The 17,989-nt window shown below is 51.4% G+C and overlaps 1 protein-coding gene and 1 pseudogene across 5 annotated transcripts; both read right to left on the bottom strand.

The window, feature by feature from the left end:
• Window positions 1-8: 8 nt before the first annotated feature.
• Window positions 9-936, bottom strand: LOC142865749 (uncharacterized; annotated as a pseudogene).
• LENG8 (leukocyte receptor cluster member 8) lies at window positions 9-12,254 on the bottom strand. 5 transcript variants are annotated; one of them, XM_012775486.3, is made up of 16 exons: window positions 12,113-12,254; window positions 10,313-10,405; window positions 9,445-9,619; window positions 8,958-9,059; window positions 8,087-8,197; window positions 7,048-7,300; window positions 6,611-6,752; window positions 6,124-6,327; window positions 5,442-5,720; window positions 5,222-5,362; window positions 4,803-5,088; window positions 4,080-4,181; window positions 3,927-3,995; window positions 3,697-3,826; window positions 3,408-3,615; window positions 9-1,306 (listed from the first exon to the last, which is right to left on the bottom strand). In XM_012775486.3, the coding sequence occupies exons 2-16, from the start codon at window positions 10,348-10,350 to the stop codon at window positions 1,144-1,146; spliced, it is 2,403 nt and encodes an 800-aa protein (XP_012630940.1). In that variant the 5' UTR covers window positions 10,351-10,405; window positions 12,113-12,254; the 3' UTR covers window positions 9-1,143. The 5 variants fall into 5 exon arrangements, with proteins under 5 accessions (XP_012630940.1, XP_075855105.1, XP_012630935.2 ...); XM_075998990.1 differs by lacking the exon at window positions 8,087-8,197; XM_012775481.3 differs by lacking the exon at window positions 9-1,306 and having other exon boundaries at window positions 1,376-3,615.
• Window positions 12,255-17,989: the final 5,735 nt, after the last annotated feature.

The following is a 17,989-nucleotide window of genomic DNA, read 5'->3' as shown; positions in this document are numbered from 1 at the left end:
GAAGGAAGTGCTTTCTCTCTCTCTCTCTCTCTTTAATTTTGGTTTCTCTCAAGCTTCCAAATGGTGCTCAGTGCTCCAAGGAAAGAATGAAGGAAGGAAAGGGGAGAGGAGAGGAGGGGAAGGGGAGGCAGAGGAGGAACATCTGGAAAAAAAGCAGCCTGACAGTCCAGCTGTTTGCAAACTCATAGCACATCCTCCAGTTACATGGCAGAAGAGGGAGGGAGGACCAAAAAGAAAAGGGGAAGGAAGAAGAAAAATAACTTAAATAAACACACACAAAAAGAAAAGAGAAGGAAACATGACGTGAGCTGGTGATCCATGAAGGCGGGGAGGGAGGGGTAACCATTTTACCTGTGCTGAACCAAGGGGGGGATGGGAAGCAGGAAGAGGGAGGGAGGGAAAGGAGAAAAAAAAACCAGAAGAAACATTGGGGGTAGAGGGAGGAGGGGACACGGAGACAACTTAATACAACTTGAGACGAGGCGGCCCGGCCGGCGAGGTCCCGCGATGGCCTCCGGAGTCCTCAGTGCGCCGTGGTGGTGGATCTGTGGTGGTGGTGCTGGCATTGGCGTTTCTGGGGTGGGGGGCCGAGGGTGGGGCATAGTCTCTAAGCAGCTCCCCTCACCCCAAACACTGAGGCCCCAGAGGGCTGGGCAACAAGAGTCTGTGATGAGGCAGATGAGACAGCAGGCGGTGGGCTGGGTGGCTGGTTGCCCCCGCCGCAGGCGGGCCCGGGCTGGACAGCCTGTCTTCTTTCCACTGGCCCCCCTGGCATGGGATAGGCCAGGGCGCCGGGTCGGGTACCGGAGTACAAGCTCGAAAGAGAGAGAGAAAAAACACTGAGACAGCATTAGTGGAGGTGAAGGGTGGACAGACAAGCCTACAGACCATGCCCCCAACCCTCTGCTGTCCCACTCCCTCCTCCCCGAATCCCATCCCTCTGAGGCAAAAAATAAAAATGTAGAAAAAATCTCTGTACAGATTCCCCGGTGGGAAAACGGGGGCAGGGACAGTGGCTCTTCCTGGAGCCTGATCCCCACAAATTAATTTACAACCCAAGTCCACGGCTCAAAAACAAAATCCGCAAAGGCGGCGTTGGGGGGCTGCAGCCCCTGCCCCCCCGCCCCCATCCTCGCTGGGTGCTCAGAAGGCTGACAGCTGCGCCAGGCTGAGGCGGCAGTCGATGCTGGAGTTGTCCGGGCCCGTGTAGGCCAGGCCTAGGGGCTCTAGGAAGGCCCGGCAGGCGGCCTCGCCCTCGAAGGCCAGCTCGGCCTGCAGGTAGGAGACTGGCAGCGCAGGGCGGAAGCTACGGAGACAAGAGGAGAAAGCGATGAGGCGGGCAGGCGAGGGCCCCACGAGGAGGGAGCGAGGCCCCCCATTCGGGTACCCACAGGGTTTCCTCAGGACGGTACCTGCTGGCTCCCCCACCCTCTCCCAACCTCCCCACCTCAGGGGCTTGGGGGGGCCCGGGGTGGGGTTGGTGGCCCCAGTCCCCAGCTGTGCCCCCCCTCACCCTCACTTACCTGTGCAGGGGGTCAGGAAGGGCAGGGGCCGGGAGGGAAAGGGCCCAGCGGGCTCCTCCGCTGGCTGAGGGGCAGTGACCAGATGGAGGGAGAAGCACATGGGATGGGACAGGACAGTGGGGCTGCCGGTGCCACCCTGGGGACCCCAGCCCTTGCTGCTTCCCCTGCCCTGGGTCAGAGTGCTTTTGGGAACCTGAGCACAGGTGTACCAGCCAGCACTCATTGCTATATACTCAAAGCAGCAATTTTTGGTTGCTATTAAGAAGAGATACTATTGGTTGCGCACTTGACATGTGCCAGCAATCAGCTGTCCCCAGAGCTTCCCATTAACTCACAGGACCCTTTTACAGAGGCCGCGTTGCCAGGCCCTTTACACACACTCAATAAAGGCACTGAGTGAGTGGCACTAAGTACTAGAAGCTGGTTCTGCTCCAAAGCCAGTGCGACCCTGGGACCAGAGAGCCTGCTCCGTCTCCCAGCCTGAGCTGGCCTGCAAGGACACAGCTCTGGGGCCTGAGGAAGGATGCTTGTCAAGGAGTGGTGGCTCCAGCCTCCTAGGCAGGAAGGCACTGAAACTGAGGCCAATGACAAACCAGGGCTCACCCACAAAGGACACTCAGGGCCGTGTCACCAGCCAAGGCTGGTTCATCCAACCACACACCATGTATAGCACTGAAGCTTAACAGCTGCCCGTCTCGGGCCCTATCAAGTCACAGAGGGCTGGGTGGCCTCACTGTCTCCTCCTTCGTCACTTCCTGAGCTAGTGATGAGTGCTGTGCACTGTGCCTCCTGCATGTGTACCACCCCATGTCCTCTTCTGCTCCTGTGGGGTCCACCCTAGCTCAGCCTCTCCCTAAAGTTGGCTTTACCCAAACTAGATCCCAGAACGAGTTTCCTAACCTCCATGGCCCATCCCCAGCTCCAAACCATCCTGTGACTACTACTGTCATCAAGAGGCCAGCTGGCCTGGCATTCAAGACCCCTCAGCCTACCAACCCACCTCTTCGACTGGCGTTTCACAACCTCCGCAACACTGACATTTGGGGCCAGCTTACCCTGTGGGGGCCACCCTGGGCGCTGCAGTATGCTTAGCAGCATCACTGGCCTCTACCCACTATATTCCAGTACCATCCCTTTGCTGTGACAACCAAAAACATCTCCTGACATTGTCTGATATTCCCTGGGGTCCCTTCAATCCCTGGACTGAGAACCAAGGGGTCTAGGCATGAGTCAAGCATCTCCCCCAGTACACCCAGTGAGCCCAACCCAATGTCTGGTAAACAGAGGACCTGCTCAGTAAGCCAGGGCCCAGCTGTCCAACAGCCTTTCTGCAACACCTGCAGCATGGCTGCCCCATCAACGGGTCTCCCTAAATGTTTCTGGCACTCTTAGAGGAGCTGAGTGGGAATATGGGCCCTGTCCAGTTAGACCGAAAGCTGTCTAGGTTGTTTCTACAGAGTGAGAGCATAGTGAGAAGCTGTAAAAGGTGGACAGAGACCTTGGAGGGAAGGGAGGCCAGAGCTCAGAGCCAAGAGATGAATTAGGGTCCAGGCAGACTTGAACAGGAGGAAGAGAAGCACAGGACGGGGTGGAGATGGGAACGCAGGAGCAGTGAGATAAGAATGGTGGGAGGAGAAAGAGAAGGAGGAGGGCACGGAGGAGGGACCCGGAACACAGAGAATGGCTGTGAGAAGGAAAGCAAAAGGGGCTGCAGAGAGAAGAGCTGAGTAACAAAAGAAGAGGTGGGAGAGAAAGCCAGGACACGGGGGAGGTGGCCCCAACAATGGGGAACGAGGCAGCCTGTGGCCAGGAGTGTGTTGGGGGCAATGTGAGGCAAAAGGGCCAGAAGAGCAGAGGGCAGAGGGGGAGCTCAGCGCCACATACGTTTTGATCATTGCCTTGAGGGCAGCCTTGCGCTCCCGGTCTGCAAACTTGTCCACGAGGTAGCCAGACATGCAGGGTGCATGACAATAGAGCCGGAAGAAGCGGTGGTAGTTGCCCAGAGCCCACGCCGCCCTTAGCGCCAAGGCATGGGCCACACAAGGGTCTGCCTTCAGTTCCCGGGTGAGGTATGCCAGCTCTGTGGTGATGTCTAGGGCCCAAGACAAAGGGCGTCAGGTCAGCAAGGCTCAACCCAGGGCACCGCAGCCCCACCCGGGGGACTGTGCCTCACCTCCTGAGTTCTTAGTGAAGATAAAATAGAGAATCCGGTAGGCAGTAAACTCGCCCACATTGCCGGGCAAATTCTCAGCATATAGTGACTTAAGCTGCGTCTGGCACTGGTTAAACTCTTCATGGTCTCCCTGGAAGGCAGGACACAGAGGAAGGAGAGCAGAGTAAGGCCACAGAGAGAAGAGCGGCCACAGGGGAGGAAGATGGGGAGGCCCACGGTGGCCCACTTACCTTCTCCAAGGCGATGCGGGCGTGGGTCTCGTACACCTCCACTGTGAACTCAGTGCGGACACCTTGTACCTGGGGCAGCGGGGAGAGAACAGGAGTCACAGGGAGCTGGGGCAGGACTGGCCCAGACCAAGGCCCTCCCAGTGTGAGCCTCACCGTCAGATCCTGCCGGATCGACTTCATCTGTTCACATGCAAAGGCGTAGTCTTGTTTCTCTTTCCAGTGGGACTTGACCATGCACAGCGACTTCTTTAAAACCTGGGAAGGGAAACGAAGTAAGGCTCAGGGTACAACTCAGGCAGGAGGAAAGCAAAAACACGCTAAAACCCACATTTCCACTAATTTGGTAATTTTAACATGTGTTTCAACAAACCCATGTTAGGGACTCACTACCTACCCAAGCTAAAAAAAAATACCTAAAACACAAGTTGAGAGTAAATACGCCCACACCTGTCCCCAGTGTAAGCACACTGCTGTATGTGCGCCCCAGAGTGGAACAGTGACCACACTGCTACTTTGGAACTCAGCCGAGATGCCGAGGCACAATCATCCTCCTGCTCCACAGACTCCGGCCGAGAAGGAAGCTTTATCCTATCTCCCAAGCAGGGAACGGCGGCTCAGAGGCCAAGTGATTCTGACAAGGCTGCACGCTCCCGACTGCAGGGCTCCAAGCACAAGCCAGTCCACCTCATTCACCTCAGAATGCTCAGCAGCCTAGATGTCTCTGGCCAGGCATGTGAAGGTCAGGGTGGGGTCATCGCGCAGTCAGGCCCCTGGCTCACCGCACTCCCTCTATCGCCTCTGCCACCCTCCCCGGGTTAGTTGCACAGGCCTCATGCCACCACCACCTAAGCAGACCTGCCCTGCCTGGGCACTTACTGCTACAGGGCGCACGGTGGATGGGTCAGGGGCACAGGTGAGTCGCAGGTAGTGCTTGGTGATGTCAGGGCAGGTGCCCACAATCTGCAGCTCCTGCCAGTCAGGGTCGGCCCCGCTGCTCTCCAGGCTTCCCATCTGCAGCACCAGGGGCTCGAGGCGTAGGCGGCGGGAGTGTCCATGCTGGAAGCGGGCTGCCCGCTTTTGCTTCTTAAGATCACGCTCGGGGTCCTCACACTCCAGGGCTGCCATCTTCTTGCGGCTGCGCTTGGTTGGAGCTAGATCGTGTCTAGGAAGGGACAAAGGGCAGTAAAGCGGGCATCTCAGCAGCCAGTTGTCCACCAGTCCAGTTCTCCTCCTCCTCCCAAGGGCCCCCAGCACCACCACCCTGGCCTGTGTCTCCAGCCCTCACCCAGTCTTACCTCTTCCCACGCTGTGCCCTGCCTCGGCCCCGATCCATGTGGGCCCCTCGACCACCTCGGCCCTTGGCAGGTGGGTTCCTGCGGCCCACAGGGTGACACTCATTCCCTGAGTAGGAACTGTCAGAGTCCGAGTGGGAGTCACTGCACAAAGAAACGGGAAGGTCAGGCCTGAAACACCACCCACCCACCCAGCCCACCCTCCAGCCCAGAGCCTTGGCACCTTCTGCGAAAGTGGCGGGTCGGGGACCTGGAGGAGGAGCGGGAACGGGAATCTGTGCTGGAGGAAGAGCTGTTGTCCTTCATGAAGACATTTCGGTTGCCAAACTTGGTGAAGCTGCTGCCCCGGGCTCGGCCAGCACCCCCAGCCCCTGGTGTCCCTCGCTGGGACTGGGCACCCCCGCCCCTCGTCGCCGAGCCTGCCCCCCTAGGAGGGTGAAGACTGCTAGGGGCCTCCCACCGCTTCTTCTTGGGGCTCTCAGTCACAGGCTCCCGGGTTAGCCTGAAGATACAGCAGGACAGGGCATCACCAACCCAGCTGGACACCAGCAAGATCGCAGACCCCATTCCTTCCGCCTCACCTACCAACCCGCCCCAGGGACACATCACCTCAGAAAAGAAAGGCACTTACCCAAGGTGACTCAGCTAATATGGTGCAGAAATGGGATGAAAACCCAGGGTTTTGTGTGTCTAGAGTGCTCTTAACCACAAGCAATACACATCTCCCCAGTATCCGAGGTTCCCACCCATCCTACTAGAGTCCCCCAAACCCAGACTTCATTCCCCCAGGATCCAACTTTCTGGCTCATTTCTCTTTGGAGCTCCTATACCTAGGACTCTTGGTCTCCAAGCTCAGTGCCTGGCCCTGATGCACAGGGCCACCCTCCACCATGTCCCAGACTAACCCTGGCAGAGGCTCCCGGCTCCAGTCGATGGTATAGGCTGAGCCATCCTGCAGCCGGGCCTGCAGCACCTCCTTGAGCAGCTTCTCTGTCCGGTCCTTGTCCTCCTCCGACTCACAGGCAGTGAAGCAACGCTCCACATACTCCTTCATGTCCTGGGGCCAATCGTCGGGCTTCCCGGACAGGTTTCCCCGGGCAGAAGGCCCGCTGTGTAGAGGGTAGACGCAGGGGGAATCAGCTGGGCAAGACCCCAAACCCAAGCAAAGACCATCCCCACTACTGTGCTTTCAGTTGACACACGTGCCAGACATAATCCAAGTGTTTTTCTTTCTGTCTCACTCACTGCTCATAGCAACTCCCAAGAGAGGGTCTTTCTCCCCTTTTCAGAAGAGCACACTGAGGCTCAGGGTGGGGAGCTTGCCAGTGGGACTGGATCAGACACTGGGTGCAGAACATGGGGACTGGGATGGGGTGAAGGGGCAGACGTCACCTGTGGTTCTGGGCTTTCTCAGGGTTGGGCTGGGGGCCGAAGCCACTGTGCTGGCCCTCTGCGTTGGAACCAAAGCTCTGGTTGGTGACAGCAAAGGGCCGTTTCTGGATGTTGAACTTGAGACCTCCAGTCCCAGGGGCAGCTGTGAGGGCAGCAAAAAGCTAGGGTTAGGCTCTTCCATGGGCACACCTGGTGGCTCCCAAGGGAACACAGAATGAGAGCTTCCAGGGCAGTAGGGAGCAAGGAGAGGCCTGCATGGGAGAGGCCAAGTTCTAAAAAATGACTCCAGCACAAACATGCCAGTTCCAGAGCAGCCCCACCCCAAGCGGGACCATCACAACACCCAGACACAAGGGCCACCATACCCTGTGCCTCACACCTAGGAGCTCTGTGAGGACTTGAACCCCTCAGGTCTCCACACAACTTTGCAAACTTACGTTTCATGCGGTTCCACAGTTGCTGGCCCTTCTTGGGCTTGGCAGGCTCAGTATAGGTGTGCGGCCCATAGGCCTGGCCCGAGGCGGGCCCCGTCTGGCTGTGCTGTGTGGCTGGGGCTGTCCCGGGCTGAGGGCCACTGTTCAGCGCATGAGCCCCATGAGGGGGGTTGGAGGGCTGAGGAGGCTGGGCTGCTGGCAGCTGCTGAGGCGGAGCCTGGTAGGACATGCTCTCATCCAGGCCAGGGACTGGAGGCTGCAAAAGGAAGCAGGCACTGAGCATGGGAGGCAGGGTTCTGGTGCTGGCGCTCGTGGCACTCAGCACAAATAATCACATTATTACAACAACAGCACTCAGCTCTCAACTCTGCCATGAACTTCCCACGTGTCATCACTCTCAATCCTAACTCTCTGAGGTATGTCCTTTTATTAAGGATCCTTTTCACAACTGAGAAGACTCAGGCTCAGAGGCACTAAGCAACTTTCCCAGGGCCCCAGCTGTTAAGGGGTAGCTGGCAGCACTTCATCACTGGAGTTACCATAACCTGACAGCACACTCACTCCAGTGGTTACTGTCTGAGCCTATCAAGACACACGTGTTTACACACACTCACAAGAACCCTATGATGAGGTTACAATCCTTCCCACTTTAAAGACATGATTGATATGCAGAGGTCACGTGACTTACAAGTAATTACACTGGGGGTGGGCAAGCTGGGATTCAAACCCAGGTCTATCCACCTCCTGTGCACTAATTCCACCATTCCTCCAAGCCGCACTTTAAATGCAAAGCCAGCCTGTGTGTGTGCGCATGTGGGTGCACATGCTGGGGGAAAACAGACAAGCTCCCACCATTCCTCAACGCCCAAGCTCTAAACCCACCCTAGGTTCAAAACTATGCTGCGCCCTCTTCATTTTCAGATGTGGAGATGTTCAGAAGAGAAAAAGCTTAAATAGCACAGGCACTTCAGTACTTTCAGCCCACTCAAAAAACTACATTCCCCTGTTTGGGCAAAACACAAGGGTAGGGCTGGGGTGTTACCTGGTTCAGAGTCCCCTGGTGCTGGGGTGCTGATGGCTGCTGGGGCGTGGCTGAGCCATAGGAGCCGGCCATCCCGTACTGGGAGGGGGAGCCGTAGCTCTGGTACATGCTCTGCAAAGGTGTGGGAAGGGATGGGTCAGTGCCATGCCTGCTGTCTCCCCTTCTCTGGCCTGCTCAGGAACCACACATCAGCAGACTATCCACTGATCCCTCACCCCTCTTTGTCTCTCCACTGTATAAATGCACCAAATTTTCTCATGTATTAAAAAAAAGAAAAATTTCTATCAATCCCACGTAACACTAGCTCTCAGAAAAATCTCTCTTCAACAAATACTTAACTGAATGCCAACTCTTCTAAGCACTATGACAAAACAAGAAATAAAAGGCAAAACCCCTTGCTTTGATAAAGTCTGTGCTCAAATTATAGGCATGAACAGTTATAGACATGAACATGTAGCATGCCCAGCAATAAGTACTATGAAAGAAAAAAAGGCAAACAAAGGAACAGAGGGACATGCTAAGGGGCAAGAATGTTACTTTAAATAGCAGTCTGCCAGGCGGGGGCTCTTTGAAGGCGTTACCTGAGCAGAGACCTCCAAGCAGTGGGGTTACAGGGAAGGAAAGAGCTGCAGCAGGGCAAAGCAAGAGTGGACTTGGCATGTGCAAACACCAAGGTGGTCTCTGTGGCAATGGTGGAATAAGCATTAGGAAAGAAGGGGCCAGAACCAGATATGTAGGCCCCAGTGGGCCCCAGGAGGGACCTTGGAATTTACCTTGTGAGTGAAGAGCTAGCACAGGATTTTTGAGCAGTTGTCACTGCTATCTCTAACCCATAACCCTGGCTGCCTCCTCCACCACTCCAGGCACTTACCATGGGATAGTAGTAGCTGTAGGGGTAGGCGTAATTGTACTGCTGATACCACTGGTAGTACTGCTGCTGCTGTAAAGCTGAAGCTTCTGCCTGTGACACGTACTGCGGAAACAGAGGCCCACATGCCATCAGCATTGGCGGCAGGAGTCCACAAGCCCCATAGATCACAAAAGGGCAGGCATCTTTACTGGGGGTTAATGGCCAAGGCATGGAACTGGGTCCATGTCTCTTCAAAGAGCTACTGTCTCTACCATCAGACCCAGGCACGTTAGGGACTAGGGCATGGACTCCCTCTTCAGGACCACATCCTGCCATGGGCTCCTCAAGGAAATAAGATATTTCCCTCATCGGATGTAGATACCCTAAAACATCTCTTTATGTTCCCCCACAGCGCATCCCATCCTAGTGATATGACAGGACACCAAGTTCTGCCTTTCCCACGGCAATCCCCAGCTCAGGGTACCCGGGCTGTGTATGGCCTTCTCACTTGTGCACTGGCCACAGGCCCATTACTGCTGGCCTTGGTGGAACTGCCGGCAGCTCCTGCTTTGCTGATGCTGGCCAAAGCCTGGCGAGCCTTCTCCCACTCCGGGTTCTCGTGCATTGGGGTCTCCATGCCATTCTCTCTGCCTGCCCCAGCCACCATGCTGTATTGAGAGGACCTGCAAAGAGGGGATACAAAGTCAAATCTGTTCTCCCCACTGCACACAGGCGGACAAGATGGCTGGAGGAAAATATCAGGTCTTAAATCCCAGATCTAACTTTCACTACCCATCTGGGCCTAAGTTTTCTAATCTATGCTATGCTCATACCCATTTCTGCTTCAGAGGCTTCTGTGAGGGATAAGTGAGATCACCCACTTAAGGTATTTATCCCAATACATGGCACACAGCAGTTGTTAAAATCAAATATACAAAACAATTACCAGCACCCACAGAACAGAAGACCTGACACCAATTAAGACTAAGTCTTTTATGAATCAAAGAATTCTGTCTGACACCCACAGTCAGCAGGTTATCACACTGTTTTGGAAAAAATAAGGAATTAGCAGAGAGACAAATGATTCCATATTCAGTTTTGGGGGCTGCCTTTTAGTTACAGTTGCCTGAATGAATCATCACAATTCTGCAAAACAAGCACTATACTGTGAAAAATGAAAGCTCAGAAAAGTGAAGACTTGCCTCTCTCCACATTACAACCAAATGCTCCCCTCTGTGCTGGCCAACCCACTCCCCCTTGGGACTGCTGCATCACTTCCCCCTAAGGCGGTGTGAGGTCCCACCCCAGAGGACAACACTAGGTCTTGCTTCCTCTTTCCCTCCCTGCCTGGCCTCTGTCCCTCTAGCCCCACTAACCAATCTGTGGTACGCTGATCACCCACGTTGGCCGCCATCTGGACCTTGGGGTATAAGGGGTGGACCTCGGGAGCCAGACTGCTTTTTCACTGTCTATGAGAAAAAGAATGAGTTAGGGAGGCTCAAGAAGAAGCTAAAAACATGTCATGAAGTGGGAAAGAGAAGCAGATGGACTCATGAGAAGCCAGGCAGAAAAGGAAAATCTGAGACAGAAGGAGCCACTGGGGTAAAGAATCTGAAGAGAATTACGGTGTGGACTAAAAAGGCTGGAGTATCAGGGAAAGCCCTTGGCCTCTTCGTAGAAGAGGTGCTCCAGGTGGAAAAGGAAGGATATGAAAACAGGGAAGCCTGAAAGGACTTTCCAAAGAGGAGAAGGGTCTAAAATCCACATGTGGAAAGGGAAGGTAGGAGGGAAACTTTAAGAAAGGCCCAGGGAAGATCCAGAGGGTGGGGTGGGGGAACTTCAGTCAAGGGGAACAGCGTCTAAAAAGAACTCCAGAATATGGGGTTATGTAAGGAAGCAGAGGAGGATGCTTAGACTAACAAAGTCTGAGCAAACCCTTAAGGCTAAGAGGCATGGAAAGATTTCTAGGAACTCTGTAAGGAGGGAAACCCTTCAGGGAGCATTGAGAGGAGGGAGGGAGGAAGGGGCTGGGCCCTGGAGAACACTGGAGAATGGAGAAAAATTTCTGAGAGGAAAAAGGGATGGAAAATGGGATCTCTGGATGTTACCCCTATAAGCAAGGGGAAGTTGAGCATGCCCAAGGGGAACCCTAATGAGAAGAAATGAGTTCTTAGCGCTTTGAATCTGATTTCAAAAGGTCCCCAAAGGGCAGAAAAAAAGATCTATATGAGAGTATCCTAGAAGGAGGGGTAGCCTGGGAGAAAGAAGACCTGGCCCACTTGGTTGGAGGTCTTGAGATAAAGCTTTGCGGATGCCTAAGCCGGCCCAAAACATCTTTATGAAATTAAGAATGGAGTGGAGATGACCGAAGAAAAGTGAAGGGTTGTCTAGGGTTGGCAAGGACTGAGCCTAAATTCCTGGGATAACTGAGAAGTAGGGGAGGGCTCAAGGGGAAATCCCACTGGGAGAACCCAAAAGCCTTACAAGAAGTTGAAAGGAGTCTGGAGCTGAGAAAAGCCCTAGGGAAGCCTTAAAGAGGGCACAGAAGGTGGGTGGACGCAAGGAGTCATGAGTGGGGACACAGATGGAGGAGCCCCGGGGAAAAAAGGGAGATTAAAGGTAAGGTCAAGAGGGGGTGCTGGAGAGAGGCTCCGGGAAGAGTTTGAAAAACGGGGAGAGTAACTAGACTCGAGGCCTTGGATCTGGGAAGCACCTGGCCGTCCCACAAGGCCAGGGAAGGGAAAGGAGGACGCCAGATGGAGGAGGAGGCCGCCCGGATCCCCACGACAGGCCCCGGAGCCACCGCCCAGGCCATGCCGCGCCTGCGCACCTCGCCCCGGGGAAGGAGAGCTAAGGCCGTCCGTCGCCCGGGGCAACACCGCGAGCTCCGCGGAACTGCCCGGTCAATGGGGACGTGGGGGACGCTACGGACCCAGAGAATTCCGAGGGAGGGAAGAGGAGAGGGAAGACAACAGCGCACGCGCGTCAGTGCCCACCGCAAGCCCCACACCCACCCGCAGGCCTGGTACGCAGGCGCAGTGGCTGTCCCGGCCCCGCCACACCCTGCCGACGCTCGCGCGCGGAGCCCGTTGGTACGACGGCCGAGAAGGCCTCGGGCTCGCGGGATGCAAGACAGAAAGGAGATGCCATCCCCGCCCGCCGCTCCCTGTACCAACCGGGGCCCTTTGTTTCCACGACACGTTAGCAACGTCCCAAGGCGATAGCAACACGGCCACGACGCGGCTCGGCCGCCCGGCTGTCTCTTGCCGTCCTTTGGCTTCGACGTCCTGTCCTTAGCGTCCTTACGTCACGCTGAGGCCTCACTCCGCCTCCCTCGGCCCTGTACAGCCAATGGACTCCGCCAGCTTGACTTGAGCCCGCCCTCCCGCCTACGCACTTACGCGGTGGGCGTTTTAAGGCAAGCCGGAAAAACGGGTGGGGACGGTGGCCCTGAGGGGTCAAGCCCAGCAGTGTGGTCCGGCGCTCAGCAATTCGACGCACCTTTGTTTTGACTGAGTCAGTGGTAGCCATTATTATTCCTAAATTGTAAACTGGTGTGGTGAGAGTTGCGCGACTACCCACAGCACAGTGATGTGGAAGCCCAGGGGAGAGAATGATAAACTCAAAGAAAGGGTGAAAAACATTGTCACACCCGGAAGGAAGAGCGTCCCTAGTAAACAAACCTGGAAGGACGCACCTGGCGGAGGACACGGCGAGTTCAAACCTGGAGGCTGGAGGCGAGCGTCGGCAGGGGCGGGGAGGTGCAGCAGTTAGTCGGCGGTGGCGGCGGGATAGTAGGGTGTGGGGTCCTGGAGTGAAGAGATAGGTCTGTAAAGGTGGGCACGGAGCGGATCCCGAAAGGCCTTTGATGTCAGGCTGAGGAATTGGACCATGTGTGTAAATAGCCGTTTCTTTGAGTTCCTTCCAAGTTCAAACTTTGTATGCCATCTGTTTCCACGCAGGACTCTGATAAAATCTTCTAGTCCCGTTCAGGGACCGATCACTGTAGTTATAGGAGGTGGTTGAACAGTGTTTAAAGAGACAGTTTTCCTTCCCATTTTCTATTATTATGAACTCTTTGCTTGATAACAACGTATCATTAAGAAAATGATATTTAGTTACCAAAATGATACGTTTTTATCAAGCAAAGAGGCCTTTCGGGATCCGCTCCGTGTGGATTTAAAACACCTCTTTTAAAAGGCAGAGATTGTTTGCTGGGTAAAAAAGCAAGATCCAATTATATGTTCTCTAGAAGAAATCCATCTTAAATACAATGAGTAAAAGGAAGCTAAATGCAGTGTGGTGCCCTGGCTTGGACTCTGGTACATAACGAGAACACTATTAGTGGAAAAAGTAGTGAAATCCAAATAGAGTCTGGGGTTGAGTTAATACTAATACACCAATGTCAGTTTCTTAGTTTTGACAAATAAACCATGGTAATGTGAGATGATATTAGAGGAAATTGGGCATGAAGTAGGCCAGACTGTGTATTACCTTTGCAACTTTTTTCATAAATCTAAAACTCTTCCAGAACAAAAAGTTTAATAAAAAAATAAATAAAAGAACGGAAGATAGCAAACAATCTCTGCCTTTTAAAAGAGGTGTTTTTAACTCTACTTTTATTTTTTATCTTATTATTTTAGCATTCTATATGTTGACACAGAGGTAAAAGAAAATGACTGAAACTTAAATGTGAAAACTCTTTACAATTGAATCCACAATTTTATACATTTATCTTACATGTCAGTGAAAACTCACCAACTCTTATGAAAACAGGACAAATTACATCATGAAAGAATCAAAAAATAGAAAAAAGGATTAGGAAATATATCTAACTATAAAAAATATATCTCTTGGTGTCTTCATGTCCTTGTCTTCTGTGTACTTACATACAACACATTGTTTCTTCAGATAAATGCATTCCATACTTATTCTTCTGTCTGCCCAAGGGCTATGTTCATTCATTTAGCCCAGGGGTCCTCAAACTTTTTAAACAGGGGGCCAGTTCACTGTCCTCAGACCTTTGGAGGGCTGGACTATAGTTTTAAAAAAACTATGAACAAATTCCTATGCACACTGCACATATCTTATTCTGAAGTAGAAAACCAAACGGGCAAAAACACCCACATGTGGCCCTCGGGCTATAGTTTGAGGATGCCTGATAGCCATTCAGGCAAGCCGGCACCCCTCCTAATCCACTCCAGAATTTAATTTTACCACAACTGACCATTTGATGATTTGCTCTAAGAAGTCACTAGGGGTTTGCTTTTGAAGACTCATTTTAACAATCTTGGGAGGCAGAAGACCTGAGTTCTAATCCTAGCTCTGCCATTTAACCAGCTAACCAGCTGTTTGACTTGGAAAATTCATCATTTTCCTTCTCATGGCCCCAGCTTCCTCCTCTTGCAGCCAGAATCCAAAGCCCTAATTCTAGGAGCCCAGCCACAGCAAAAACCGAAACTATAACTGTACTTTTAATGTGATTAATGATATAGTTACTTTTAAACCTATCATCTTGCTATTTGGTTTCTATTTGTCCCATCTTTCTTTTTTCCTCTTTTTCTGCCTGCCTTTGGTTTGAGCATTTTTTAAAAGTAGGCTTTATTTTTTAGGGAAGTTTTAGGTTTGTAGCAAAAGTACAGAGTTCTCATATAGCCCATCCCCACACACACCAAAGCCTTCCCCACTATCAACACCCACACCAGAGTGGCACATTTGATACAATTGGGGGACCTGTATGGACACATCACTGTCACTCAAGCCCTTAAGTTTACTCTAGGGCTTACGCTTAACTGTTGTAGGTGTTGTGGGTTTTGACAAGTGTATAATGACAAGTGTTCAGCATTATAGTGTCATATACAGTAGTTTCACTGCCCTAAAAATCCGTGGTGTTCCCCATCTATTCTTTTTTCCCTGTCCCCAACATCTGGCAGCCACTGATCTTTTAACTCTCTCTGCAGTTTTGCCCTATATAGAACATATAGTTGGAATCACAGTATGTGGCCTTTACAGATTGGCTTCTTTCACTTAGTAATACGCATTTAAGTTTCCTACGTGTATTTTCATGGCTTGATGCTCCTTTATTTATAGTACTGAGTTTCTTGGATCTGCAAGTTTATAGTTTTCATGAAATTTGGAAAATTTGACAAAATAATTGTCATTATTTCTACAAATGCTTTTTTTGTTCCTTCTTTTCTATCTCCTTAGGGTCCTCCAGTTACACATGTATTACGATGGCTGAAGTTGTCCCACAGCTCACCAATGTTCTTTTCATTTTTTAGAAATTATTTTCTTTTTTTTTCTGTATTTCATATGGATAATTTGTGTTGCTGTGTCTTGAAGTTCATGAATCTTTTTTTTCTTCAATGTCTAACCTGCTGTTGGTTCCATATAAGTGCATTCTTCATTTCAGACACTGAATTTTCTGTCTCTTGAAGTCTGATTTGGGTCTTTTTATATCTTCCATGTCTGTAAGTAACTTTTTGAACATATGGAGTATAATATAATAACCATTTAAGGTTCTTGTCTACTAATTTCAACTTCTAGGTCAATTTCAATTGAATGAATTTAATCCTCATTATGTGTTATATTTACCTGTTTCTTTGCATGTTTGGTAATTTTTTTTAATCAGATGCTAGACTTTGTCAGTTTTACCTTGTTGAGTGCTGGTTATTTTTGTATGCCTATAAATATTCTTGAGCTTTGTTTTGGGGATGCAGTTACTTGGAAGCAGCTTGATCCTTTTAGGTTTTGCTTTTGAGATTTCTCAGGTGGAGCCAGTGCAGTGTTTATCCTAGAACTGTTTATCCCCACAACTGATGTCAGACCCTTCTGAGTACTCTACCCAATGCCCCTTCAATTATGAGGTTTTTCTGGTTCAGCTGGTGGGAACAGGCACTTTGTCAAAGCCCTATGTGAGTACCAGGTGCTCAAGTTCTGTTCCCTCTAATCTTCCCAGGTGGTTCCTTCCCTGGTATCTTTGTCCATTTGGGCTGCTGTAAGAGAATACCATAGATTGGGGGACTTATAACTAACAAACATTTATTTCTCACAGTTATGGAAGCTAGGAAGTTCAGGATCAAGGTGCTGGTAGCTTCGGTGTCTAGTGAGGGCCCACCCTCTATATGTGTCCTCACATGGTGGAAAGGGGTGAATGAGCTTCTCTGTGCCTCTTATAAGGGCACTGAGCCCATTCATGAGGGCTCCGCCATCACAACCTCATCACCTCCCCAAGGCCTCACTCCAAAAATCATCACATTTGGGGTTAGGATTTCAATGTATGAATTTAGAGGGCGATATATACCTGCAATTTATGGCACCTGGGCCTTGGGTAAAGTCCTCACCACATGAGCTAATCTACTCTCTGAACACTCAAGGGAGGGCCCTCTGTGGATCTCCAGAGTGCTGTTTCTTGCAGCTCTCTCCTCTCCAGTATTCTATCCTTTGGATTTCGGCTTATTTGGCTTCCCTAGACTCTCAGCTTTGCCTCCTCAGCTCAGGGGGTCCTCCTGGCTCTATCTCAGTCCCCATCCCTGTCCCCTACCCTGGAAACTCACCACAGGAAGCTGTGGCAACTGTAGAGCTCATCTTGATGTTTTCCATCTCTCAGGGATCACTTTCCTGTCCAGAGTCTTGAATACCATTGTTTTACATGTTTGGTCTGGTTTTTATGGTCGTTGCAGCAAAGAGAACAAATCCAGTTCCTGTTACTCCATCTTTGTCAGAAGTGGAAGTCCCCATAGCAAGATTTTTTTAAGTAAAAAATAGTTTTTTCTTTTGTAAATATTAGGCAAAATGTATTTTTTTCTTAGTTAAAGCTTCCTGATTAAAGATCCCCACCAGGCTCATGGGCCTGGATCTCAGGGTGCCATACCCAACACATTAGCAGATGCCTCTGCTTCTGGAAATGGACCCAGAGGCGCTAGAGGGCAGTGTTTGAGAGCAAAGAAGCCGGAATAGCAGCAGGGCCAGTCCCAGGTTCAGGCAGCTCATACGGTCCTGAGAAAGTGAGTCAACACACGTGGCCCGGAGCCCTCTCTGGAAACTAGTGGATTTCTGTTCCCCAGCCTCAGGCCTAGACATCAAAGTCCTCCTCAGAACATTTCTTGCAGTGTGCAAGGTAGAAATGATTGACAGGCATGGAGCAAGGGCAGCCCTGTGCTGGACACCCAGCATCTAGCACTGTGTATCAATGAACTCTGAGCAGAGCCCCTTGGGGCCAGATATGTTTTGGGTTTCAGGATTTTTCAGCATTTCAAAAGGCAATATAGTCTCTATTCCACATAGCACACAACACTCTCAATACCCAGCACAGCACTTCGAAGTAACCCCATTATATTTCTGCAGGGAAATATGTAAACATTCACACCAAGCTGGGTAAATTAAGTCCATGAGTAGTCTCACACTAAGCGGGTCAGGTTTTCCTGCCCAGTGCGTTATGGGAAGGCTTGGTTCTTCAGAGCTCTTTGAATTTTGGAATTTTGGATTTGTAATATCCATTTGATACATGTGGCAACCAAGATCTAACAGGTCAGGTGACTCCCACATCCATTGGGGCATGAGAAGCAGGACCATGATGGGGGCCCAGGAGTGCAAAGCCAGGTCCTTAACTGTGTGGCCACCTCTGTGTTTGTCTGCTCTGCTGCTGCTGTCTGCCTCACTCAGCTCCAGTATCTGCTCTGCCAGGTTTTCCCTAAAATCCCAGACTCAGCTCCCAGCCAAGAACTGGTGTCTTCCAGAGCCCTGTCGTGCAGTGATTTATCGGGCTTCTCTTTTTTTGGACTGTTTGTTTTGGTCAGATTTAGCTGATCAGTACTATTGTGGTAGCAAACAGCTCTAAATATAAGTCCTTAGATGCCTATGGTTCTCTTTCTATAAACTGATTCCCAAAAGCAGGATTGTCAGGTTGATGGGCATATACAGTTTTTATTTGATCTCATATGAGCAGATTATCTTTTTCAAGGGATGGTGGCAATTCCCAGCCTCAGAAGCAGTGTGCTTGAGTACCTGTCCCTCCATATCCTTTCAAGCATGGGTGTCACTGTTCTTTAATT

Source organism: Microcebus murinus, chromosome 32 (genome assembly GCF_040939455.1).
Source record: "Microcebus murinus isolate Inina chromosome 32, M.murinus_Inina_mat1.0, whole genome shotgun sequence".
Classification (NCBI taxonomy): domain Eukaryota; kingdom Metazoa; phylum Chordata; class Mammalia; order Primates; family Cheirogaleidae; genus Microcebus; species Microcebus murinus.
This window is presented reverse-complemented; position numbering and strand designations above follow the sequence as displayed.